The 26,717-nt window shown below is 40.4% G+C and overlaps 1 protein-coding gene across 3 annotated transcripts; it reads right to left on the bottom strand.

Moving 5' to 3' along the window:
• Positions 1-440: 440 nt before the first annotated feature.
• LOC130923569 (uncharacterized) lies at positions 441-16,122 on the bottom strand. Of its 3 annotated transcripts, XM_057849319.1 has the most exons (5): positions 16,054-16,116; positions 13,827-14,144; positions 8,302-8,556; positions 1,156-1,257; positions 441-1,083 (listed from the first exon to the last, which is right to left on the bottom strand). In XM_057849319.1, exons 1-5 carry the CDS (start codon positions 16,097-16,099, stop codon positions 1,046-1,048), a joined length of 759 nt encoding a protein of 252 aa, XP_057705302.1. In that variant the 5' UTR covers positions 16,100-16,116; the 3' UTR covers positions 441-1,045. The 3 variants fall into 3 exon arrangements, with proteins under 3 accessions (XP_057705302.1, XP_057705300.1, XP_057705301.1); XM_057849317.1 differs by lacking the exons at positions 441-1,083; positions 1,156-1,257 and having other exon boundaries at positions 4,928-8,556; positions 16,054-16,122; XM_057849318.1 differs by lacking the exons at positions 441-1,083; positions 1,156-1,257 and having other exon boundaries at positions 4,928-8,524; positions 16,054-16,122.
• Between the last annotated feature and the right edge of the window lie 10,595 nt (positions 16,123-26,717).

The following is a 26,717-nucleotide window of genomic DNA, read 5'->3' as shown; positions in this document are numbered from 1 at the left end:
GCTTGCTTGGAGCCCAAGATCGAGGGAGATTACAGTGGTCTTGTATGCCTTCCATTTTCTAATAATTGTTCCCGCAGTTGATGTTTTTTACACCAAGCGTTTTACCTATTGCAGATTCAGTCTTCCCAGCCTGGTGCAGGTCTACAATTTTGTCTCTGGGGTCCTTCAACAGCTCTTTGGTCCTGGCCATAGTGGAGTTTGGAGTGTGACTGATTGAGATTGTGAACAGGTGTCTTTAATACCGATAATGAGTTAAAACATGTGCCATTAATACAGGTAACGAGTGGAGCCTCGTTAGACCTCGTTAGACCTTGTTAGAAGAAGTTAGACCTCTTTGACAGCCAAAAATCTTGCTTGTTTGTAGGTTACCAAATACTTATTTTCCACACTAATTTGGAAGTAAATTCTTTAAAAATCAAACAATGTGATTTCCTGTTTTTTTCTGTCTCTCATTGTTGAGGTTTACCCATGTTGACAATTACAGGCCTCTTTAATGTTTTCAAGTAGGAGAACTTGCACAATTAGTGGTTGACTAAATACTTATTTGCCCCACTGTAAATACACACAGTAATTGTGCATTCTTTTGAACTTATCTTTTTGTTGTTGTACAGTTTAGGGCAGAACTCAACATTTACTATTTATCACACATGTTCGCTAATAAAATGTATTTATTGTTTCCTCTAACCATTATTTATCCATGTAAGGCAATTAAAAGATTCTTATTTACAATGACAACAGATGAGTAAAACAAAGTCAAATCAAAGCAAATACATCTGCAAATAAAACTGTTTAATGTAATATATTGTAATATATTATAATATATAAGCATCTCCTGCTGACCCCTAAGGAGAAGATTTAGGACGTCTAGCAACTATAGTTTAAAAGGAAATTGGACCAAATCTTCTGCTTGTTGATAAAATAAACATTGTCTGTCTGACATACAGTACTTAATGATTTTTGTGTTTATGGCTCAGTTCAACATCAAGTCTCTGAACTTTTAACTCTGCAATATTCGTTCTCTTCTCCCTGTTGCATCTACTTCTCTTCATGTATTCACATAAACTAATTCCAGGTTTTCCGTAACTGCAGAGACAGTGGCACAGAAATAAATCAATTGAAATTTTATTTGTATAGCGGTTTGCAAACATTGTTTACCTTCATGTGTCTTGTTGCTTCTCTTCAGAGTGTAGATCACAACTCCGATCACTATGAGAATGATCACTGACAAAACACTGGTACGAATTATCATCCCCAAATCTGTTTGGCAAAACACAAACATTGTAAATTATCTGTGTTCTGAGCAATTTTTCTGTATGGAAAAGATACAAGTAGGGTTGGAATGGAACTCATTTTCTGCCCGGGAATTTCATGCATCAGACCGGCCAACTTTGGTTTTTTTTAAATAGGGACGTCCCGATCGCATGTTTTCACCTAATTTTGAGAATCTGTCAATAAGAGTCCAGATTCGATACCGAAAAAAATATATATAAACCCGAGGTTGCGCTAGACATTTTCGTTGTCTGTCATTTTGACTGACAGGGTCATAAAAATCCGGTCATAGTCTATTTTTACCCGTCACTTAAATTTTTAAAATGATAATGATGACATATTCAATAGTTTAGTTTTTATTCATTTTTAATTAATATTGTAACGCTTGCTTGGCGGCGAAAAATTAGACACGGAAGTCGTGGTATTTTTCTCCCTTTTTACTCTGCTTACCGCCAACAACTCCGCCCCCAAAGAAAAAGAGGCAACGATATAGACCCCAATCACCAACGTCACACAATGATCTTAATTGTGGTTGTCAGGCCAAAATATTCTAAATATATATTAAATGCATCTTACCAGATATAAAATGACTACTACATAGTCTGTGGTGATTGTTTGGTGCCCAGATTTCTTGTCGAATTACAGCAGTCCATCTCGCTCTCATCTTCGGGTCTCTCAGAATACGGTAGAACTTCAAGTCTCTCCGTCTATCTTCTCTGTTACAGCAACCAACCGCCACACACGCCTTCACCATTTTGATTATTAATATTAACGAGCAGAAAAACACGCCGTAATAGGAGGCATCTACGTAGCGGTAATGTGTAAACATGACGATATGGCGGCTCAGGTCAGGGGGGCGGAGTTGTGACGTAATGTGATTGGGGTCTATACACAGGTGGCAATCTTGTCCATCAATTGGATGACACACTGGCACACCGGGTGCACCAATAAGAACCTCGCGTTGATGTGTCAATCACGGTTCCGCCGCCAGACCCCAGTGACGCTACAATATTCTGACAGAAGAGCCAACGACGTCATGCATTAAGAGAGACAATAGCTAATTAATATGCTAACTCGCCACCCTGTGGTCTGGGGTGTGAATTGCAACCTGTCAAAATGACGGACGGGCTTGAGCTTTTTCCGTCACCGTTTTAAAAAACCGGTCAACGACGGAAAATATCCGGTTAACGCGACCCCTGATATAAACACAAGTTCCAAACATGTTACAGTACTGTATTTCCTCTTTTTCTGTTACAGAGGATTAAACGTGTATATTTTTGTTTATTTTGGAAATGCCATTGTATTTCTAGATTATTTTGTTACTCTTTAAGTCTTAAAGATACAAAATTACATTAGGGTACTGCCCAAAAAGTGCTCGATAGCTAGCTAACATTGAATTTCCACCAATAAAACACAAGGCTTGGTCTTGGTTCTTGTTTTAAATAAGGTAATTCTTTTAAGTTTGTGAAACTGTAACAAAGAAACATGCATGCATTCAACACAATTGCACAATACACTCCAGTATACAAATACTATGTAGTCGCCACACTTCACTTGAGTTACAAGCTATAATTATAGCATGCTTCCGTATAGCAGGACTTAACAAAGTTCATTCCGATAGCTTTTCCCCTTAAATACACAGAGTGATGTAAAATACAGTTTCCAAGCCAGAAATGTAACTGAACCCCCTACCCCTTTTTCTTTATTTTTACAAAGGATTCTGATCATATCAAGTCAATTTTATGAAACTTTAAAAACGCCACCTAATTGATATTAATCCTAATATTCACTCACTGAACATGACAATCCTACCTGCCTGCTATGCATTTGTGGTGTGCTCATAGTCCTAACGTTTGCAATTTTTGCGCATTTTCAGCTTCTTTTACGAGCGTTTTTCTCTTTTCAATTCTTATCTTTTTAGCTCCGCCCATGCTCTTTTTATCCATGATCCGAGCACTGAATTAGTAGCTAGTTTGGCTCAAAACATACTCCGATTAGTGGGCGGAGCTGCATCTTTTATTATTTGACTGGACACGTCAGATGCGTCTAAAAAAATATACAATTTTTTTTTTTTTTTTTTATCCCCTTTTTTTTTTTTTTTTAAGACGGCCCACAGAGACAGCGGTAACTGCGTGAAAGTAATACTAATAATCATGAATAAATACCAAACAAAAAAATTAAAAGTGTTAAGATAATCATTAAAGGTTTATTAAATATTTGCTTTTGCCAATGAATACTTACAATCAAATATTAGTGATGATTGATTGATTGATTGATTGATTGATTGATTGATTGATTGATTGATTGATTGATTGATTGATTGATAAAATATCAATTTTAATGATTGACTGCCATAAATATATTAATGAAAATATTCATGTGTTTGATTACTTTAGACATGTTTTAATTCATGATGAAACTGCCTTGTCACTCCAACCAGTTTAGACCGGCCTAAGTTCCACAGGTCTACTTCCAGGACAAGCCGCAGACATTAAGAAACTAGACTGTCTGGGACATTTAAGAAATCATATTGTTGCTGAATTTTATTGTTGCATTTTATCATTGTTTGCCAAATGCCATTTCTTCATGAAAGGTATTAGCACACATGTATGTAATTCTACCTACATGCACACACATAGTCAAACAAATACAAGAGCTATTAGGGCAAGACAACCGTATGTTGCTAGGGCCAACCCCCTAATGAAAAGAAAGAGCACAGGAGGGTTTAGGTTGGAGCGTTTTTGGTGACTGCATAGTGTAATTTTAGGATTCCAGTGTTTAGTCCCTCCCGCTCTCCTTGCGCAAGTTCACAAAAACTGAGTGCCTTCTCTCCTTATTTTGGGTAATAATATAAATGTCTGTCTAAGGTTTATTGTTTGAACTTGACAAAAAGTATTAAAGAAGTGAACAACCCGGACCGGCCTCCTGGCTGGCCTGCCCACCAGGATTCGTCACAATCCTCCTGATTAGACACTCCGGGCCTGGATACAAGTTCTTATGAAAAAAAAACCTGAAGGCCGAGTTATGCTTCCGCGTCAGACCTGCGCCGTCAACGAAGACCCGATTTACGACCCTGCGCCGTAGCCTCTCTGGGTCCTTCTTTTTTTCTGACTTCGCGTCGCGTCAACGCGTGTGACGTGGTAGAAATGGACTATGATTGGTAAGCTCAGATTGTTGTTTCCAGTTCAGCGCGAAATCACCGCCATTCTCAAAAATTATTTTTCTACACACCAAGCCGACGAGAGTATCAACGAAGAGCAAGTACACAACTTCTACAATGTCTCGCCAAGATATTATAAAGATTGCCAAATGGCGAGCAATTCATGGGAGGAGATTCCTCAAAATACAGGGCTGGAGGTCAGCCAGCGATTGAATAAAAAAAATGGAAGAACCACCAAGACAAGTGCAGTATGTGTGCGTTCGGAATCGAATGGCCACTCGAAGCGGCGACCCAGTCGGCCAAAAACTGCCAGCTTTTTATCACTTATGTTGTATTTTTGGTCGGTGCACTTAATCATTTATTGTGTACATCTGTTTGCTGTCAGTCTCTGACTTATTTACGTGTCACACTTCAAGTATATGAAGAATACAGCACAGGATTGGTGTCAAAAGAGTTGTTTTGATGTTTCATTTTCAACAACAGACAGTTCACACACGATACATCATCACTGATTGAGAGTGCCTCAGTGCTTTTATGATAACGTTAAATTCAAGGCTTCCAACACAGTTTGGGAAATTCCATAGATGCCAGAAATCTTCTATGGCTTCCCACTGGCTGTTTGTAGGACACGGCAAACAAATTGGGCTGGAGAGCTTTGTAGACCTCGGACAAAACGCTGGACGCAGTGCCCGACACCAGTTTGAAGCTAGCCGCTACAGCTAACTGGTTTCCACCCGAGGCTAGAACCCTCTATGCGGCATCAAAAGTTGGACAGACCGCCTTCTGCGTCGCCTACGCCTCAACATTTGTATGATCAACATTTATTCAATGTTGATGAGCTGAAGATCTAAATTCAAGCATTCCATCTTGCATTGTTTATATTTTTCTCCGTTAAACTAGACAAGAGGAAGTCAACAAGCATGCCCCAAAACCGTACAAACATAACGCTACACCCCTCTATTGGCTTGGCAGTGCAATGCGTCACCTGGACGGATAACCATCAAATGTCAAATGACGCCGTAGTCACTGCGCCGTCACCGCAACGTGGGAGTATAACTCAGGCTTTCACACCAAGTCAGCAAAATTTTTGTAAGCTAATGGACCTATCACAAAACCACGCCCCCAGATCACAAAAGTTGGACACCCAGCCGTGGAGTTGCATACGAATACTATGTGGCCATGACTAAAAACATCTTTTTTCTAACTTTAAAATAGCAAAAACCTGATGGTTAATGCTGTGCCCGGGGTACCTTTACCCTGAAAGATTAGGGGGAAGAATTTATTTTTGTGTGCCTTTTTTCAAAGCCGAAAAGAAGGCTCGCCAAATGCACGCTAACCTGTGTGGAAGGTTGAATGACCACTTCAAATGGACCTATGGCAAAACCACGCCCCCAAATCACAAAACGTCGCACCTAGCCGTAGAGTTGCTTAGGAATACTGTCTGGTCGTGACTTAAAGCATCTTTTTTCTAACTTTAAAATAGCAAAAACACGATTGTTTAATGCTGTGCATGGGGTACCTCATGTAATTCAGACAACATGTACCCTGAAAGATTGGGGGGTGGAATTTTTTTAGTGCCTTTTTCAAAGCTGAAAACAAGGCTCGCCAAATGCATGCTGTGGATAAGCCTCCTTCGTCACATAAACAACTGAATGGCTAGACAGTCACCCTAGGACACCTATTTTAGCTCAAAGCAAAGTTAATGGTCGATTTGTTAAAAAAAAAATAATAATAATAATAATAATAATAATATTTGATAGCATGTAGTAAAAATGTAGAATTAACAATTAATGTTAGTTTGCTAACATTTGACTGCTACTTGTTCTCTAACCTGACACTACACAAACAGACTAAGTTGTCAAGACCCCAGCACTGACCCCAGCACCGGGCGGATCTCATCGACCACGGGGCCTTGCCACCGAGGAGCTTTCCAACCACCTCAGTGACTTCAACCCCAGAGGTCGGAGAGCCCACCTCGGAGTCCCCAGACCCTGCTTCCTCAAAGGAAGGCGTGTCGGTGGAATTGAGGAGGTCTTCGAAGTATTCTCCCCATCGACTCACGACGTCCCGAGTCGAGGTCAGCAGTACCCCATCTTCACTATATACAGTGTTAATGGTGCACTGCTTTCCTCTCTGCAGACACCGGATGGTGGACCACAATTTCCTCGAAGCCGTCCGGAAGTCGTTTTCCATGGCCTCGCCAAATTCCTTCCATGTCCGAGTTTTTGCCTCCGCGATCGCCGTAGCTGCAGTCCGCTTGGCCAGCCGGTGCCTGTCAGATGCCTCCAGAGTCCCACAGGCCAAAAAGGCCCGGTAGGCCTCCTTCTTCAGCTTGACGGCATCCGACCGGGGATTGCCGCCATGACAGGCACCAACCACCATACGGCCACAGCTCCGATCGGCCACCTTAACAATGGAGGTGCAAAACATGGTCCACTCGGACTCAATGTGCCCCACCTCCCCCGGTACAAGGGAGAAGGTCTGCCGGAAGTGGGTGTTGAAGCTCTTTCTGACAGGGGATTCTGCCAGACGTTCCCAGCAGACCCTCACAATACGTTTAGGCCTGCCAGGTCTGACCAGCATCTTCCCCCGCCATCGGAGCCAACACACTACCAGGTGGTGATCAGTTGACAGCTCTGCCCCTCTCTTCACCCGAGTGTCCAAAACATGCGGCCGCAAGTCCGATGAAACGATTACAAAGTCGATCATCGAACTGTAGCCTAGAGTGTCCTGGTGCCAAGTGCACATATGGACACCCTTATGTTTGAACATGGTTATGGACAATCCATGACGAGCACAGAAGTCCAACAACAGAACACCGCTCGGGTTCTGAGCGGGTGGGCCGTTCCTCCCAATCACGCCTCTCCAGGTCTCACTGCCATTACCCACATGAGTGTTGAAGTCCCCCAGCAGAACGAGGGAGTCCCCAGAGGGGGCGCTCTCCAGCACACCCTCCAAGGACTCAAAAAAGGGTGGGTACTCCAAACTGCTGTTTGGTGCATAAGCACAAACAAGTCAGGACCCGTCCCCCCACCTGAAGGCAGAGGGAGGCTACCCTCTCGTATACTGGGGTAAACCCCAGCGCACAGGCACCAAGCCGGGGGGCAATAAGTATGCCCACACCTGCTTGGCGCCTCTCACCGTGGGCAACTCCAGAGTGGAAGAGGGTCCAACCCCTCTCGAGAGGACTGGTACCAGAACCCAAACTGTGTGTGGAGGAGAGTCCAACTATATCTAGTTGGCTCTTCTCTGCCTCACACACCAGCTCGGGCTCCTTCCCCGCCAGAGAGGTGACATTCCATGTCCCAAGAGTTAGCTTCTGTAGCTGGGGGTCGGACCGCCAAGACCCCCGCCTTTGGCTGCCGCCCAAAACGCTACGCACCCGACCCCTTTGGCCCTTCCCACAGGTGGTGAGTCTATGGGGAAGGCGGACCCACGTTGCCTTTTCGGGCTGTGCCCGGCCGGTCCCCATGGGAAAAGGCCCGGCCACCAGACGCTCGCCTTCGAGCCCCACCCCCAGGCCTGGCTCCAGAGGGAGACCCCGGGAACCCGCGTCTGGGTAAGGGAAACTTGAATCCTATAATGTTCTGCATCATAAGGGGTCTTGTGAGCCATGCTTTGTCTGGCCCCTCACCTAGGACCTGTTTGCCATGGGTGACCCTGCCAGGGGCTTAAAGCCCCCAGACAACATAGCTCCAAGGATCATTGGGACACGCAAACCCCTCCACCACGATAAGGTGATGACTCCAGGAGGAGTAATTTCAAAACATTTTTTTTTTGTATATGAATGCATGGATGGATGGACTTCAACAACAAATAACACACTGTATTTACCATCACCATAATTCTAAGACCAATGTGTTCTTACTCACCACAACACAGAAAAACTCCTTCCTGGTTTTCACTGACATTATTTCGAACATAGCAGACTAGCTGTCCTGAGATGTGTCGTTTCAGAGTGATGTTGCTTGCCTGAACATCTCCATGACTTAAATCCGTGTCCTGCAATGGTTTTCGGTTCAGACTCCACCTGTATTGAAGGTTGTCCCCTCTTTTGGAGGAACAATACACCAGCTGCTCTCCGTTGGACAGAATCTTGGAGACCAGATGGATGGTGGCAACAGGAGCTTAGAGGAACATGCAATCAATTTTTAATGTCATAAGGAGCTAAGGCTGATCAAGTGCATCTGCTGTGTCTACTTGATTAAATACACCGTAAATATTAAGTTGCAAAGGAAAATGGTTAAAGAGGACTTAGGTGTAAAACGGTTTATGTACAGAAGTGGGTAGTAACGCCTTACATTTACTCCATTACATTTACTTGAGTAACGTTTTGCTAACAATGTACTTCTAAGAGTGGTTTTAACAAGCCATACTTGATACCTTTACTTGAAAAGATGTGTGAAGAATGAACACTACTCTTACTCAACTAACTTGGCCTACAGTAGAGTCCATACTTTTTTCCTCTTTGAGATGCAACCACTTCTGGTGTCAAAGAGGTTTTCTACATTGGAAAACCTTGCAGACACATTTGGAGTTCTCTACAACTTCTCTAGTTTTGGTGAGGAATTCTTGCAGCAATGCAAGGCATTTGGCACCACACTGCAGTTTAAGGGGCATTCTGATCTGGACAGCACAGAGCTTTTCAGCAAAATCAAGAGTTTCCCCACATCTGCCATCAAATCTATTGAGACTTCTCGAAACAATAACGTCCATGCACGATAAGGATCGCTCACAGATTTACCCAAACTTTTGGACTGCCCAGAAAATTGCCCTCACTCAGAAAGGAGCTTCTCCAAGCTGAAACTTATCAAATCCTAACTGAGGTCAACTACAGAATGGAATAAGCAGCATAAATAACAAAATTGGGGAACACATTTGCTACAATGTCATTGTAGACGAATTTGCAGCAAAAAATGCCATTTGTACATTGCATGTACATTTTTAGGTTTGAACATGTCGAGAATTTGCTGGTTTTACTTGACATATTAGCTTTGGGATGTATATTTATCAAGTGCTTATTTTTCTCCCGTGACGATGTAATAAGAATTTTGTGTTTGCTTGTAAATATGGTACCAATAGTTGTGTAATTTTGTTTGGTTGTGCATAGGGATGGGAATTGGGCATCAAGTTTGTTTAATCAGAAGTCACAACCTTACAAACTCACAACGAGGTCAAAAGAGACCCAAAGCCTCAATGTTAACTGTGGCAATAAGTGGCAAATGCACAAGAATGTGTAACATTTAACTGAAACATTTTTCTAATAGAAATATTTTGGCATATAGGTCGTTGTTCTGCCTTTGGCAATGTCCCCAAACTTTTTCCTGTGAGGGCCAAATAACTTTTCCCTTCTCTGATGAGAGGCCGGGGTCAGTTTGTAACAGAAAAAGTGTGACGATTGCAGGAGTGCGTAGATGTAAAAAAATTATTGTTTTTCAGAAAGCCACAATCAAATAACCCTCTGTGGATTCTTCACGGAACAAAAGTAAATAAAATAAAAATAATAATATAATAATAATAAATAATAATAGCACTATTAATTAAATAGATAATAACCAAATAACCCTCTCTGAGTTATTCACTGAAAAAGGCCAGGAAATAAATAACACTACTGAGGGAGAAAAAAACAAAAAAAATTCAAAATGCTCTCTGGATTTGTTCAGGGGGCCGGACCAAATATGGAGCCGCGGGCCGTAGTTTGGGGACCCCTGTTTTTATTTACCAGTATATTGAAATGCATGCCTTTTAGTTTTTATGGCGCTTTCACGCTCAAGTGGTGGCGCCCTTGCGCTTCCTCACGCGAAGAAGAGCGCGCTCACGTGAAGAAGAGCGCGCTTACACGCGAAGAGGATGAAATGCCGCATCCAAGCGAGTTAGTGAGAAAGGGAAACACTGCCACGAGCCTACGTTCTTTGTTAATGTTTGTAAAACATCTACAGAGCCAACGCCTGTATATATCATCTTCTGTGTTGTTGTTGTGTTTCCACTCGCGATCGGACACTTAAATCCAGTTGTGTAGTGGTTTAAACGATGTGCTAATGCTAGCGAACGCATGCTAACTGTTTGTTATTACTGTGTTAGCAGCTAATCATCGCTGATTTACGTTGATGCAAACATTTCATTTCTATTTTTAGTTTCAAGTGATGGTTGAATAAAGTCAGCAAATTATTATACCAACGTCTTCTGCATCGTCATTTAGGAGTTTAGCTAGCTGTATAGCCAGGACTAAGCCTTAGCGTCTCGGTGAGGACAGTGCAGTCTATTCCCTCCCGATGCAGTTATTTCCATCTCGCAATGACTGCAAGTCGCTTTGTTGTAATTTTTCCTCCTGAAGTGAAGACACACTTTCAAGCGTTCGAACCTACGTGCCGTCATTGTTATGTTTACAGCGGCAATGCTCGTGCTAAACTATCGTAACCTTTCATTTTCACCCTTTTTCCTGGTGAAGTGTAGCCAAACTTTGAAGCGAGTGGTTCTTGGCGCCATGCTAGTTTGATGCGTCTGGACAACAAGACACGTCACGACGCAATATGCATCTTTAGGGATCGTTAAAGGGATCGTTAAGGCTTTTTCATTGTGATGTCGAGGCCTCGAAACACTCGGAACCGGTTCCGAATTGGAATTGGATTTCGATTCCCATCCCTAGCTTGTGCAATAGTTTGTTCAAAGTGCGTACGACAGGATAAAAAAAAGTCTTAAATAGCATTATTATGTGAATTAGAATCATATTTTGAGAGGATTCTACTATATAAAACAATTTGGCAAAGCGCAGATGACGAGAAATTAGTCTTTTAATCCGCCATTTAGCCACGCCTACCATTATAGGCTCTAGCGTCCCCAACAGGAGGGTAACGTCAGCAGGGTCATGGTTTCATCCGATTTAGAATTCAACCTATTGAGGGGGAATTATTCAGAACGAGGAAAATGCGACGAATGGCGCCGCAAAATGTCATCGTTTCAGTCTCTCCAATAATTTTACAGGATATTCTTTTTATCGAAGTATTTTTCCCCACTTGCTAAATAAACGGTATGGTCATGAGAAATAACAGTTTTGTGCTAATGGAATATGAAATAATACATGCATTTATTCAGTACAACATGGAAAAATTACTCCATAATGGACAAAACTGTCGACTTCACCTTTAGTGACACACCTCCCGAACGATATTTTGTGCCACCGTAGTTAGTCAGGCTTTTGTCATTTCCCTGCATTCGGAGCATGTAAACAAACCAAGAGGCGTGACAGCTAGCCGACACGCTAACCCGAACCGAGTGACGTCTCAAAGTCTTATTTTTCGCTTTTCGAAGCGAAAAATCACACAAAACGACCCAGGATCATGTCACACGGCGACAGAGTTGTCGATTGTCTTTACCAATCGGCAACCCACCTGGCGGTGAGCAAGTTACAGCTCTTTCCACTGCAACGGACAGGAGAGCTCGCCGGGGAAGCAGCTGGAGAGTACCGCCAGACAAACCGGCTGACGTCGGAGGATCGCGTAGCTGCCACATGGTCAACACGAATATGGCGTAAAATAATGCTTTACTACACGGCGAAGACGTAAACAGAGAGCGGTGTGCAGTTGTTGTGCAGCTAACATGGCAGGATGTATCTGAGGATAACTTTTCTACATTTCCCTCCATGATCAAACGTAAGTAAATAGTCCTTCATTTAAAGGAAGTTTGTAGTGTTTACTTTGTAATCGCTGAATTTGCAGCCATTTTTAACACAAAGTTGCAATTTCTGATAGGGTTGAAAATTTAACAGAACATCTTGCACACGAAGGTGGGGGGCTGCGACAAGCCACCTCTGAATTAAAACGTGTGCCATGATCCCAGTATTTGACATCATACAAAATACGTTGTTTATTCACTTCCTTGTAAGTCCAATGGTTCCACAGTAGTAGGGCTTGTTTTGGCCATTATCCGTGGTGAACGGGAACATTTTGAAACCCAAAAAGGCTCACAAGCCTCTCCCTGGTGCGGGAACAATTATCTGCAGCCATTTGGCTGGCGTGATGCGAAAAATAAACGAATTAATCCACAAGATCAGCTGAATCCGTTGTCCACCTGCCTCTATAAAGCAATGCTGTATTGTGAGATGCTGACCCCGGTGATGTCACATTCGTATTCGTCCTGAACCTAAGACTGAAGCCTGAAGTCACTCATTTTCATGGCGCAGGATTAAAAAATTTAATATATAAAAAGATCGCTTCCACACACATCCATGCGGTCCATTTCATTCAGGAGCATAAAACACCGTGTGAACTATAAAATAAACATGCTTTTTGGTGTCATATGCACTTTGAATGTTTTAGTTCTTGATAATGGCTATGGTTAAGGCCACACAAGCGTGAGGTGAAATGCAACCAGTATCCGATGGGGTTGAAGTATTGTACATGAGACTGGTATTTGGACCTTAAAGAGTATTTCAAGTATTTTGCATGTATTCTTTCATTGCTTTTAAACAATATGTATTTCTTTATAGCTTATTTTCCTACAGTTTTTTTTAGTTTGTGACTAGATGGCCTGAGTGGTTTATGACCATGTTTGATCTTTGTAAGCAAAATAAATTCTTATCACCTCTGTGAAGTTGGCACCCCTTCACACGCAAATTTATATGAAAATGATGTCAATCGTTTGTGCTACGTTTGTGCTGTAAAAAGTTTAGTTTGTGCTGCTTTTAAGATATTTACAAGTCTTTCAGGGGTTAATCTGAGGTCAACCACACCCCCATTTTGATCAAAAATAGCTAAAAATTGTGTCAATTGTTTATGCTGTGTTTGTGCTGGTTTTTGCTGTAAAAAATTTTTGAGATATTGAGATACAAATTTTGAGTGACAACATCACGCAGCCCCAATTTTCAGCGGAACGGAATCGCAATGGTGCCATTCATTTGTGCAAGGTTTGTGCTGTCATAACTTGAAATTAAAGTTCCCCATTTACTGCAAAATGGACCCAAAGCTGCCATTTGTTTGTGCTACTTTTGTACTTATTGTTGGCACACTTTTCTGTTATTGAGTTGGTAGGCCCTGTCAACCATGGGAGATGGATACGGAAAAGCTTTGAGTGGCGTGATGACTCAACATTATTATCAGCACAATGGAAAGAGGCCACTGAGGGTGGACAGGGAGAGGAGGCCCAGACTAGTCTGTATTGTCTAATATTTTTGACTATGTGTAGTTTCAATATGCATGTATGTATATACAGTATGTTCAATGTTGTGTTTTATCACGTTTTGTCATCTTGTTTTTAAATGTTTACGTTTTTCTGTCTAATTGAGAGGATTAAAGAATTTACAAAGTGAGGCTGTTTATTGCAGCATACAAAAATAGCTTCTTCTAAAATATATGAACTAGATGGAATCAAAAGAATAAAAATGGGCTAGATATTAATTCACCTTCAATGAAGAGCTGCATTGTCCGTTCCCTAATTGAAAGTCCCTCGTCGTCAAACATTTTTAGAGTATATATCCCACTATCAGTGCTCGTCAGGTTTACCATCTTTATCGTCCCCTTGCTTGGGGTGAAGCTAACTCTTGAAAAACGTGCAAAACGATTCGACGCACGACCATTCCTCCATCTATAATAGACTTGTTTTTCTCCATACCAGTTAAAATTGTTTGGGACTATGTCCATCAATTTAATTTCTATTCCTCCATCCAGTTGTCCATAACACTGAGCCCCTTCTTTTCTGCCATCACAATGCTTACTCACACCTAGAAAGGAATAAACAAATAAAACCAATTTAAACAAACAAACAAACAAAAAACATTTAAATCACACATGTTAGGAGCTTTTTTCTAAAACTAGATGAAAGGTCAAATTTATAAAATCATTGATTTTGCTAATATTCATTGTATGGACTATATACGTTTTTGTTTTCAGAGGGAAAGAATTATTGCAAGCCTTGTTAAATCATGTAATGTGATGTACCATAATTTTCGGACTATAAGGCGCACCTGACTATAAGCCGCCACCCACCAAATTTGACAAAGACGGCATTTGTTTATCGACAAGCCGCACCGGACTATTCGCTGCAGCTGTCCCGACTCCTGACTGCATTATAGGATATTTATACTAATTGATATTAACCAGTAACACTTTTATTTGACATTTACATCATTAGAAAGTGTCATAGACTCCATAATGCATTGACAGGACACGGGGGGCGAGGGCCAATAAATAGGAGGCCTGCGTTGTTGGCAAAGCCGTCACAGCTGACCGAGTGGAATCACAGACAAAGAGCTTTTTTTCATCAAAAATTTTTGTGAATAAATAATTAAATCTCGGAATTCTTTATAGATACGGACGTAAAATAGTCCCAATTCTTGGTTAAAAGCAAAACAAAAAAACAAAAAAAAAACGTGCAGTTAGCATCTATTTTATGTAAGTATGTCGAAGTACAATGCTAGTCTGTTCCTAAATGTAGCTGGCGGCCGCCTTATGTAAACAGAGCTTTTCTGGTGAAAATTCTTGTGAATAAATGCTTAAATCCTCAAATTCCTTATAGATAATGACATATAACAGTTTCAATTCATGATTAAAAGCAAAAAAAAGCAGTTAGCATTTATTTTACGTAAATATGTCGAAGTACAGTGCTAGTCTTATAGTAAATGTAGCTGGCGGCCGCCCTTTGTAAACAGAGCTTTTCTGGTGAAAATTCTTGTGAATAAATGCTTAAATCCCCGAATTCCTTATAGATATGGACGTAAAAAAGTCTCGATTCTTGGTCAAAAGCAATAAAAACATGCAGTTAGCATTTTTTCATGTAAATATGTCAAAGTACATTGCTAGTCTGTTAGTGAATGTAGCTAGCGCCCGCCTTATGTAAACAGAGCTTTTCCGGTGAAAATTCTTGTAAATAAATGCTTAAATCCCCGAATTCTTGATAGATATGGACATAAAACGGTCTCAATTCATGTTTAAAAGCAAAAAAAAGAAATATGCAGTTAGCACTTATTTTTCGTAAATATTGCGAACTATGATGCCAATATATTATTTTTAATTATTTAATAATTAATAATTAATTTATATATATATATATATATATATATATATATATATATATATATATATATATATATATATATATATTTTTTTTTTTTTTTTTTTTTTTTTTCCTTACGTTTCAAAATGCATGCATGGTAACAAAAATATATGAATTACCTTACCATTAGGAATTCTTTGACATGTCAGATCTTAATAATGACGTTGTTATGACGCCGCTGTCAAATAAAGTGTTACCTGCTATTAACCCAATAAATGAACATATAAACCACACTGTACTATAAGTCGCAGGATTTAAAATGAGGGGTTAAAAGTAGCGTCTTATATTCCGAAAATTATGGCAAACATATTCGATATTCGATTCGTCACAATTGTATAAACGTGCTGTATGGTACATGTAGTGCTTTTGAAAAGACTTCTGAATGTATCAAGCTGAACAAAAAGAGGTGTTACATTTTTTTCTGCTTAAAAACATTTATCACACATCTAAAATAAGTAAACAAAGATTGGAGATTTTAGAAAATAGAATTTTAAAAAATCAGCCACACTTGAATTGAATCATATGAAATATATACTGTGGCTAATAATTTTTTTTTCTGAAAGAGTGAAACGGCTGACCTTGAGAAACAAAGAGGAGCAATACCAGTCCAACTGTAGATCTCATATTGCAGACAACCCACTCAAACCGTCGAAAAGCAATACAAGAGAGTATTGAGTAGTGTTTATATTTGGGGTTTTTTTTTTCTTTTTTTTCCATTCTGATGACAGAGAGGAAAAGGGAAGTTCTACATCTTCTTTTTCAACATACAGTGGGGCAAATAAGTATTTAGTCAACCACTAATTGTGCAAGTTCTCCTATTAGAAAAGATTAGAGAGGCCTGTAATTGTCAACATGTGTAAACCTCAACCATGAAAGACAGAATGTGGGGGGGGGGAAATAAAGAAAGAAGTTATTTCCAAATCAGAGTGGAAAATAAGTATTTGGTCACCAACAAACAAGCAAGATTTCTGGCTGTTAAAGAGGTCTAACTTCTTCTAACGAGGTCTAACAAGACTCCATTTGTTACCTGTATTAATGGCACCTGTTTGAACTCATTAGCGGTATAAAAGACACCTGTCCACAATCTCAGTCAGTCACACTCCAAACTCCACTATGGCCAAGACCAAAGAGCTGTCAAAGGACATCAGAGACAAAATTGTGGACCTGCACCAGGCTGAGAAGACTGAATCTGCAATAGGTAAAATGCTTGGTGTAAAGAAATCAACTGTGGGAGCAATTATTAGAAAATGGAATACATACAAGACCACTGATAATCTCCCATGATTTGGGGCTCCATGCAAGATCTCACCCCGTGGTATCAAAATGTTAACAACAACGGTGCGCAAAAATCCCAGAACCACACATGGGGACCTAGTGAATGACCTACTGAGAGCTGGGACCACAGTGACAAAGGCTACTATCAGTAACACAATGCGCCGCCAGGGACTCAAATCCAGCACTGCCAGACATGTCCCCCTACTGAAGCCAGTACACGTCCAGGCCTGTCTGCGGTTCGCTAGAGAGCATTTGGATGATCCAGAAGAGGATTGGGAGAATGTGTTATGGTCAGATGAAACCAAAATAGAACATATTGGTAGAAACACAGGTTCTCGTGTTTGGAGGAGAAAGAATACTGAATTGCATCCGAAGAACACCATACCCACTGTGAAGCATGGGATGGAAATATCATGCTTTGGGGCTGTTTTTCTGCAAAGGGACCAGGACGACCGATCTGTGTAAAGGAAAGAATGAATGGGGCCATGTACCGAGAGATTTTGAGTTAAAATCTCCTTCCACCAGCAAGGGCATTGAAGATGAGACGTGGCTGGGTCTTTCAGCATGACAGTGATCCCAAACACACAGCCAGGGCAACAAAGGAGTGGCTTCGTAAGAAGCATTTCAAGGTCCTGGATGTTATGGCCTCGGCCCCTCCCTCCTGAGCCCTGGCCCACCTTGGGCAGGTGTGAGTGTTTTTATTGATTTGCAGGTTGGACGCCAGATGGGTGGAGCGGCCATAGCTGCTGGCAATGGCAGTCAGCCATCTTCATAAGCCAGTGGACGCCACCACCTCGTCGCCCGATCAACTAGTCTGTTTACCACGTCAGTTGCATCTCATGTACTTAATTATTTATCTGATCCCCGGCTCACGACCTTTATCTTCTCGCCCCGGTACTTTGCGCGCCCCTGTCGGATTCCACGCCTGCCTTTCTTCCGAGCTTCCACACCCCACGTCGGCTCAGCTACCACGAGCAGAACGACCTACGCCCGCCACATTATTGTTCGTGCTCGCCAATAAAATATTATTCGCCACAACCCCTACTTGTCTGCATTTGGATCCCCACTTGTCGCACACCCTAACACTGGAGTTGCATAGCCAGTCTCCAGATCTCAACTCCATAGAAAATCTGTGGAGGGAGTTGAAAGTCCGTGTTGCCCAACGACAGGCCCAAAACATCATTGCTCTAGAGGAGCTCTGCATGGAGGAATGGGCCAAAATACTAGCAACAGTGTGTGAAAAGCTTGTGAAGAGTTACAGAAAACGTTTGGCTTCTGTTATTGCCAACAAAGTGTACATAACAAAGTATTGAGATGAACTTTTGGTATTGACGAAATACTTATTTTCCACCATGATTTACAAATAAATTCTTTAAAAATCAAACAATGTGATTTTCTGTTTTTTTCCACAATCTCTCTCTTATGGTTGAGGTTTACCCATGTTGACAATTACAGGCCTAATATTTTCAAGTGAGAGAACTTGCACAAATAGTGGTTGACTAAATACTTATTTGTCCCACTGTAGAAAGCCTTGAAATCAATATCCCTCCAGCTGAAAAGAACAAAACATCAGGTAAGAAAACACTTTTACAAATTTCCATTTAGCGGAAACTGCAGCGACCACAGAGACTGCACTGCCCCTTCTGCAGAGCCCCAATGAGGGCTGTCCCCATCATCAAAGACCTTCTCCTCAGTTGTCCTTGTCCTCTCATAGCCAGAGGCAGAGTCAGTGCTGGCCTAAATAGTGCACTGGCCGAACAGAGATTTTTGCTTCCTCCGAGAGGACTGGACGAGCGTGTGGTACATCCAGACATGACCATATTACCCCCGTGCTATGGTCAGTCCACTGGCCTCCAGCTCATTTTATAATCGATTTAAAACTTTTTTTTACTTGATCTATTTATTTATTTGTTTTAACTTTTTAAAAATTTGATTAATGGAGTTCCTAGGTCGAAACGAACAGTGGGGTGATCGATCTTTTGCGGTTGTTGCCACCAAGTTGTGGAATAGCCTGCCCCCTAATGTCCACACCATCACTAATCTAAGCCTTTTTGAATCCAGGTTAAAGAGCCACTGTTTTTAGACTAGCTCAGGGTTTCCCCTAGGATTTTTTGAGGCTGTGGTGGTGGGCTACATCGGAGTCCCATATTTTTGCCCCAAGAAGAACCATATCAAAGACTTATTTGAAATATTTCATTAGCCAAGCTAATGTAGTAGCTCTCAGCTACGGTATATGTAAGTAAAATGCGTAGTTGTTACAGCTACATTACCCGACGTAATAATCCGACTTTTTTCCTAGTAGCAATAGTATGACTTATATCTGGTAGACCTTTTTCCTTTTATTTGGCTCTAAAACATACTACATTACCACAACAAAAATAGTCCTTCTGTTAATGGAACAATGGCATAGGTTTGCATAGGGCCGTTAGGAACATAAGACTAGCAGCTTTTCAGGATGCTCAAATTGTCCCCACCAACTTTCAAGCAACCTTATTTGCATTATAAAATGAGTTACAGTTATAGTGGTCATTTTTCAAGCAACCTTATTTGCATTATAAAATGAGTTACAGTTATAGTGGTCATTTAGATTGTCTTCACATATTTTGTAAGGATAGAATTTGCCCTACCATTATTAAATGAATTACTTTCATTATGTTCAGACTTACACTGACATTTTTTTTCCCTCAAACACACGTTCGATTGGCTGATGACTAGTTAAATTCCATTGTTTTCAGTGTAAATCTAGCAGAAATAACTGAAATTATCTGCCAGTGCTTCAAGTAAATTTCACTCACTTCGAGTTCTTGAAATATGAAAAATAGCTAGCTGAAAATAATCTTAACACACTAATTTTAAGCAAAAAGTGAGTATATCTTTAAAAAAAAAAAGCTTTTTTCGTTAATTCAAGAATTGATATTGCTCAAAACAATATTCGAAAGCATTTTTTCCCCTTGATTTTGGTGAAAATTGACCGACTTTTTGATTTGCGGGCTTAATAAGAACAAATGGTATTATTTACTTTTAGTAAGTTGAATAATCTGACCAATATATTTCATTATGAAGACATGCCTCGTAAGGAAAGGAGGTTGAATGATTATGAAAAAAAAAAAAAAAAGGAGTTGGATGTCGCTGCTAAAGGCAGTGGATACCTCATCAGCTGGGTGAATAGCACACTTGGTAAGAATAACAGTTTGCAAGTATAGTCATGTTTAACATACAAAAATTACACACACAATTACAATGTTATTTTTCTATACGATTTAATGTCATTAATAATCAGTAGGTGCTAGAGTTGTCAAATATAGATAATAATGGAATAAAAGATTTGAAAAAACTGCTGATGGTGGCTCAGTGACCATCTGGTGTGGTTTGTTCTCAGACGTACAACAAGTTGAGGAAGAAAGTTTTGATGTAGAGGTTGAAGGAAAAAAAAGAGGCAGACTGACTGAGTCACAGACAGAAAGAATTGATGACAGTGTTGATTTCTATTAACTGTTGCCCCCCCCCCCCCCCCCCCAATTAAAGTACGTCACAGTCATAGCCAAATATAATCTAAAGCTAGTTAAAATTGAAGTTATGTTGTTGTAAGGTATTAAACACTTGCTCATGTTCCCCTTTTGATCTATGAGCACCTGCCCCTCCACCGGTCTCTGCACCGCCCTGCTGAAACACAGTGTGGGTCGACAGAGCTCAATATTTTGTTGGGTTGTACAGTGTACCGGAACATATTTCCTTCACACCCTTCTCACCTTTTGAACCCCTGACCCATTTTCCTGCCTGGTTGTTAAAGTCGCCGAAGGTGACGTCACATGGGCTGCGTGCCGTACTTCCACAGTGTCACAAACTATCTAAGGTAGTGATTGTGAGAATAAGGCCTCATTAATACAGAGTGAAGCACTTTTCTTTTTGTGAACATTATTTTTTGGAGAGATATGAATATTATTTTAGTTGTATTTTCACTATAATATACTTATGATTGTTGTGAAGGATTTGCTGAAGCTTATGCCAATAAATGGCGCGGTCCAATGAAAGCCTGTGTCCACTCACTTTTCTCTGCCTCTTAGACCTCAATCTGCAGAGTGAGACGTCATTATAGAGGGTGACCCAAAAAAAAGTTTACACTCAGTTGACTGCTTGTTTAAAAGCCATTGAAACATATCTAAATAGGTTGTCATGCTTAAGTGATTCATTAAGGTCACTCAATGCAGCTGGTAATCTCTCGTCTCTACAATTCCTGTGCTTCTGCTGAAAATGAAGAAAACTTTAGCAGTACCTGAATTGCTGCGTGCCGGTCTGACACCTACTGAGATTGCAGCAAATCTGAGAATATCCAGATGTGCAGTCTACAAAGTTAAAAAGAAGCTGAAAGATACTGGAACAGCCTCACGAGAACCTGGGTCTGGAAGTGCCGATCTGTGCGGACCAAAAAGTTGATTGACAAGGTGATATGTGGCCACCCCAGAGTCCAGATCTCAATCCCCTGGATTATAGCATATGGGCAACTGTGGAGGACAGTGCCTGTAAGAAGCCACAAACTTCTGTGGCAGCCTTGGAGAGGTCCATTGTTAGATCTTGGGAAAAGATGACAGCATCCTACATAAAGAAGACCTGTCAAGCGTTCCGCAGGCGCCTGGAGGCTGTTGTGACACTTAAGGGAGGACAAATTGAAAAATAGAGTGTACTGTACATGTTCTTTACAATAATATATAATTTGTGATTAAATTCTAATTCTAAGATGAATAAACATGGCATTTAAGTTGTATTATGGCAGTGTAAACTTTTTTTGGGGTCACCCTGTAGTCTGTTTGGCATCAATACATTTATTCGTTTTACGTGTTGCTTATTCACCGGGAAGAAACCGGCAGGATGACCAACAAGCTGGACATCTGCTTTTACGTGACAAGAATAAGGTAAGACGTCATTAGACACAACGAGATGTCTCGGTAGAGGCAAACGTTTTCGTGTGTTGTGATGCACGCCCCGGGCTGTCAGCAAAAATAATCAAAACTGCTGTTTCGCAAATCATATGTAAAGCACACGGCAGCTCTGGATGCTAACTATCTCCATAATAATATTGGATTAGGTTGGATCACACAATAGTTTACCATGAAGATCTGCAAACAGTTTTTGACATCAAACACTCTCCTGCTCTTGTCACTAGAGCATGGAATGCTGTCACTAGCGAACTTGACACATAAACGCTACTCGACTCCCTTTTGCTGTCCTTCACATTAATGTTCCACTCGGGTTCAAATTGGAAGCGCAAAACCGAGGACATGTTAATGTAGTTAAAGAGTGACACGGTGGACGTCCAGCAGCGTGCCCATGTAACGTCAATGCCCTGCGACGTCAACCACAATGGTGACCTAATAGTTAAAATAATTTTACAAATTTTATTAAAACAAAAACCTTTGGAGGGGTTTTAATATCAACTTATTATAACTCATACTAATATTTATCTTTTAAGAACTACATGTCTTTCTATCCTTGGTACCCTTTAAGGGTTCCAAAAAATACTCCACTACTCTTTGAAAAATGAGTAACACCCATGTACAGTGGTATTAAAAAGTTTGGGCACCTCTGATAATTTACATTATTTTCCTTTAGAAATCATTGGTTGTAAAGATTAGCAATTTCAGTTAAATACATCATACGTCTTATTTTAAACACTCTTGGAATATGCTGGCACCACTTTTCTATAGAATGGTACAAGAAATCAGGGCCAAGGGTCAAATTAGAGACATTATGAACACTGCAGTAATCGAACTACCACCGAAAGCGGGGAAAGACCCAACCCAACTATAGACCAATATCCTTAATGAATACAGATATAAAAATTATTGCAAAGGCTTTAGCTGGTAGATTAGAACAAATTCTTCCCAATATAATTCATAATGACCAGACTGGCTTTATTAAAGGACGCAACTCTACAACCAACATAAGATAACTGTTAAACCTCATTAATAGAGTACAGAATAATAAATAGAAAGCAATTATCCTCTCTTCGGACGCAGAAAAAGCACTTGACAAAGTCAGCTGGATTTTTCTCTTTAAAATTTTGAAAACATTTGGCTTTGATGAGCCATTTATCCGCTGGATAAATACATTCTACAACGCCCCAAAAGCCACTGTCAACACAAAGGGTGTCATTTCACAAAGTTTCTGTCTTCAAAGGGGAACTCGACAAGGCTGCCCACTTTCCCCCCTATTATTCACTCTATTTATTGAACCTTTAGCAATTGCAATAAGACAAAATACTAATATTAAAGTGATCCGCTCGCAAACATCAGAACATAAAATTAATTTATACGCAGAGGATATATTATTATATCTAGAAAAACCAGAATCCTCTCTTCGTGAGGTTTTTGAACTTATAAAGACATTTTCACAAATATCAGATTATGCTATAAATTGGTCAAAATCAATTATAATGCCCTTATCAACAAACTCATGGAATCCTGCAGATCAAATTCTAAATTATAACATTCCAGTAGGGAACATAAAGTATCTTGGAATAAACATCTCACCAAAACTGACATAATTAACTAAGTTAAATCACACTCCTCTCTTAGCAAAAATATGTGAAGATTTGATACACTGGAATAATCTACCCATCTCACTTCTGGGCCGGATAGCGACAGTCAAGATGAAAATGTTACCACAAGTTAATTATTTCTTCGCAATGATTCCCTTCAAACCTACTCAAAAATGGTTTCAAGACCTAGACTCAGCAGTAACAAAATTCTACTTTAAGAATAAGAAAAATAGAATTAGCCTTGTCAACTTGCAAAGAAATAAACCAGAGGGGGGGTTAGAAGCTCCCAATTTCCAACACCATTATATAGATCAAACATTATATCTTATTAAGTGGTTAAACCTTAACATTGAACAACAGTCATGACTAGAATAAGAGCAAACAGACTGCGATCGAATACAACTGGCAAACCTCCCCTTTATTAGTCCAAGTATTAAGCGCCATAGCTGCTTCAAGAATCCTATGATAGCATGTACCTTGAAAGCCTGGTAGAGAGGTTTGGAAATTAAGCAATCATAATTTGCGCCGTTTAAATTTTCACCAATCTGGCATAACCCAGACTTTGGAGTTAATAAAATTCCTATCTATTTTAGAACATTGGAAGATACAGGAATAAACCAGTTACAGCATTTGTTTAAAGATGATACATTCATGTCATATGAAAATATAGTCCAAGATTTCCAAATCAAAGGGGTCAATTTCCTTCAATACAATAAAATCAGGGCAGCCATCAAAAGCAAACTCCCATCACTAATGAGTACGTTAGACCCGGCACCTTTCGTAAATAGAATAGTAAATATCCATCCTCAACAACAACAAAAAATACTTTCAAAGGTATATAAAGCTTTCGCAAGTAGCAACTCTACTTGTCTACCAATTGAAAAATGGAGTAAAGACCTTTCGGTAACATTAGATAATAAATATTGGTCCGACATTTGTAAAAATACATTTACAATGACAAAGAATAAGAACCTTCAACTTATACAGTTCAAAATACTGCACAGATGGCATATTACTCAATCTAAAATGTACAAAATTGAGTTCTCCCAATCCGATAAATGTACAACCTGCAACGAAGATACTTTAGATACATACTTTCATGCTCTTTGGCAATGTTAATCAGTACAAGAGTTCTGGTCACAGGTAACCAAGAAACTTTCATTCCTATTGAACTGCAGGATTCCATTGTCTCCAATTCTTTGCTAGGCGATCTGAATACAATGAATATCTCAAACCATCAAGCCCGTCAACTACTAGCAAGTTTAACGATAGCCAAAAAAAAACAATATTGCTGAATTGGAAAAAAAAAAAAAAAAAAAAAAAAACGTTAGCATGAACCAATGGCTAAATCTAATCATTGAATATTTAACATTAGAAAAATAGAATAAATAGAAATAGAAGAAAGAATGGAAGAATAGAAGAATAGAAGAAATAAAATAAGGATTCTCTCTCGCCTGCAAAGGAATGCCACAAAAATAATAAAAATGTATACATGAATTGATGTGCGCGGGGTGTCCAGGGAAGTTGTATGCATCCTTCTACAGCTGAAAACTACACATTTTTAATTCTGAACCGCTTTATACACTCCCAGCAGCATGTGATAAATTATTTTCTTCCTCCAAAGATTAGTCAGTCAATGGGTTTAATCTACATAGAAACCCATAGACAATTTGGTTGCCAGCTGCTGCGGAACGTATGCCCAACCATGCCCCCCGGCCCCGCCCTCCCTCCCGGGCTGGCTGGGTGGGGGCCGTGGCCCTGTGTCGGCGCCTGCGTGGCGTCTCCGATCATCTGCGTGGCTGCTGCGCGCCCGGCGGGGCATGCGTGCGGCTGGATGTTATTGGGTGCGTTCGGGTGGGGGGTCCCGGTGCCGGGATTTGCGATGGGGCGGCATAGGGTCGGTCGTCAACGGGCTTACACTCACAAGGCATTCACACGATTACTGGGTTCTAGATCACAGAGATGATTTGTGTACACTCTACCCCTTCCTATCACTTAGCTTATTGACTCCCCCAACCCTTTCCCCCTCTTTCCCTGGTCAACAGGCCCCCCACATGGTGTCAACCGGAAATACATTTAGCTGACGATATTATAGTAGTTTATATTAGTAGTTAGTGTAGTTAGGCGTTCAATGTATTTCTTGTTGTTGTTTGTGCATCTTTTCTTTCTTCTCTTGTGTTTCTTTCCTTCTGTTCCCCCATAACCCTGTCCTGTTCGCTGCTTTGTCATAATAAACGATGTATATTGAATGATCACAATGGGAGTATGTCAGACTCTTAATGTGAAACATTAAAACTGTTCGGACTATCCGGGCACTTAGACTTCAATTCTCCGTGTCAAACAGCTGAACAGGACAGGTTTTAAAAAAAAAAAAAAAAAAAAAAAAAAAGCTAAATACATTATACAACAGACAAACATTATATTTAAGAAGTGAAAAAATTGTACTTAGTCAGTGCGGAAATTGTGCAATAAATAAAAGACATCAATATTTATATTGAGTAGATCATCTTTTTGCAAAAAAATAAAATAAAAAATAAAATGCCTGTAAAAAAAAATTGATATAGCTTACAATGATTGTTTTGGATTCTGGTTTAAGGTATTTTTGACTATTCCCCATCTCTAGTACAGTCAAGTTTGATGGTTACCGAGCATGGACAGCCTGCTTTAAATCACATCACAGGTTTTCAATAAATGTACAATTAGGTCTGGGGACTGAGATGGCTTTTCCTACTTTGCCCCTTCTCCACTATTATGGCTCCCTCTTCTGGTAAAACAGTAGGTTAACAGATCACAGTACAACGGTCCAGTGATTCTTAAAGTGTGCTATGAGCAGGGGTGAAAGTGGTTAGAATTTTTTGCCGGAACTCCCTGACAAGGCGGTCGACAGAGGGGACGGCCGGGTATGTTGTCCCGGGCCTCAGGACCATAGGGACCCCTGAATGACCCTTAATTTATTTTACTTTACATTCACATATTTCTTTTTGTCTGATTAAATATTGTGTTCTACTCGATATATACTTAAAAACTTTAACATATTAAATATTTCAAATACATATTTTTTTCCTTTTTATGCACAACGCCACTCCCCACCCCCTTCCGTCTTAGCAGAGAAGGGTTTGACACCACTCTGGCGCACTCAAGTGCTACACATTTTCTTGTCTTTGCCAGTGACTGTAGCTGGAGCAGAGCGAGCCTTCAGTACAATGAATTTTTTTTTAAAAATAAATACCTACGCTCCACTATATCACAGGGCAGGCTAAACAACCAAGCCATTGTTACCAAACTGCACTTTATCGTAAGTTGCGGGTCTTCCTTCAGGAAGGTAGCGATGAGCATAAAAACACATGATGGCTTTTCGCTGGAACTTTTATTAACAATGGGGGACTCACAGCCACTCAACTCAGCGCTGCCGCGCAACAACTCTCAACAACT

The sequence above is a fragment of the Corythoichthys intestinalis genome, chromosome 11 (genome assembly GCF_030265065.1).
Source record: "Corythoichthys intestinalis isolate RoL2023-P3 chromosome 11, ASM3026506v1, whole genome shotgun sequence".
NCBI lineage: Eukaryota > Metazoa > Chordata > Actinopteri > Syngnathiformes > Syngnathidae > Corythoichthys > Corythoichthys intestinalis.
Note: the sequence above shows the minus strand (reverse complement) of the source record. Positions and strands in the feature narration are given on the sequence as shown.

Bases quoted from the DNA above. Each gene is read 5' to 3' on its own strand.
- LOC130923569 (XM_057849317.1), bottom strand. From the start codon at position 7,201: ATGTTCAAACATAAGGGTGTCCATATGTGCACTTGGCACCAGGACACT.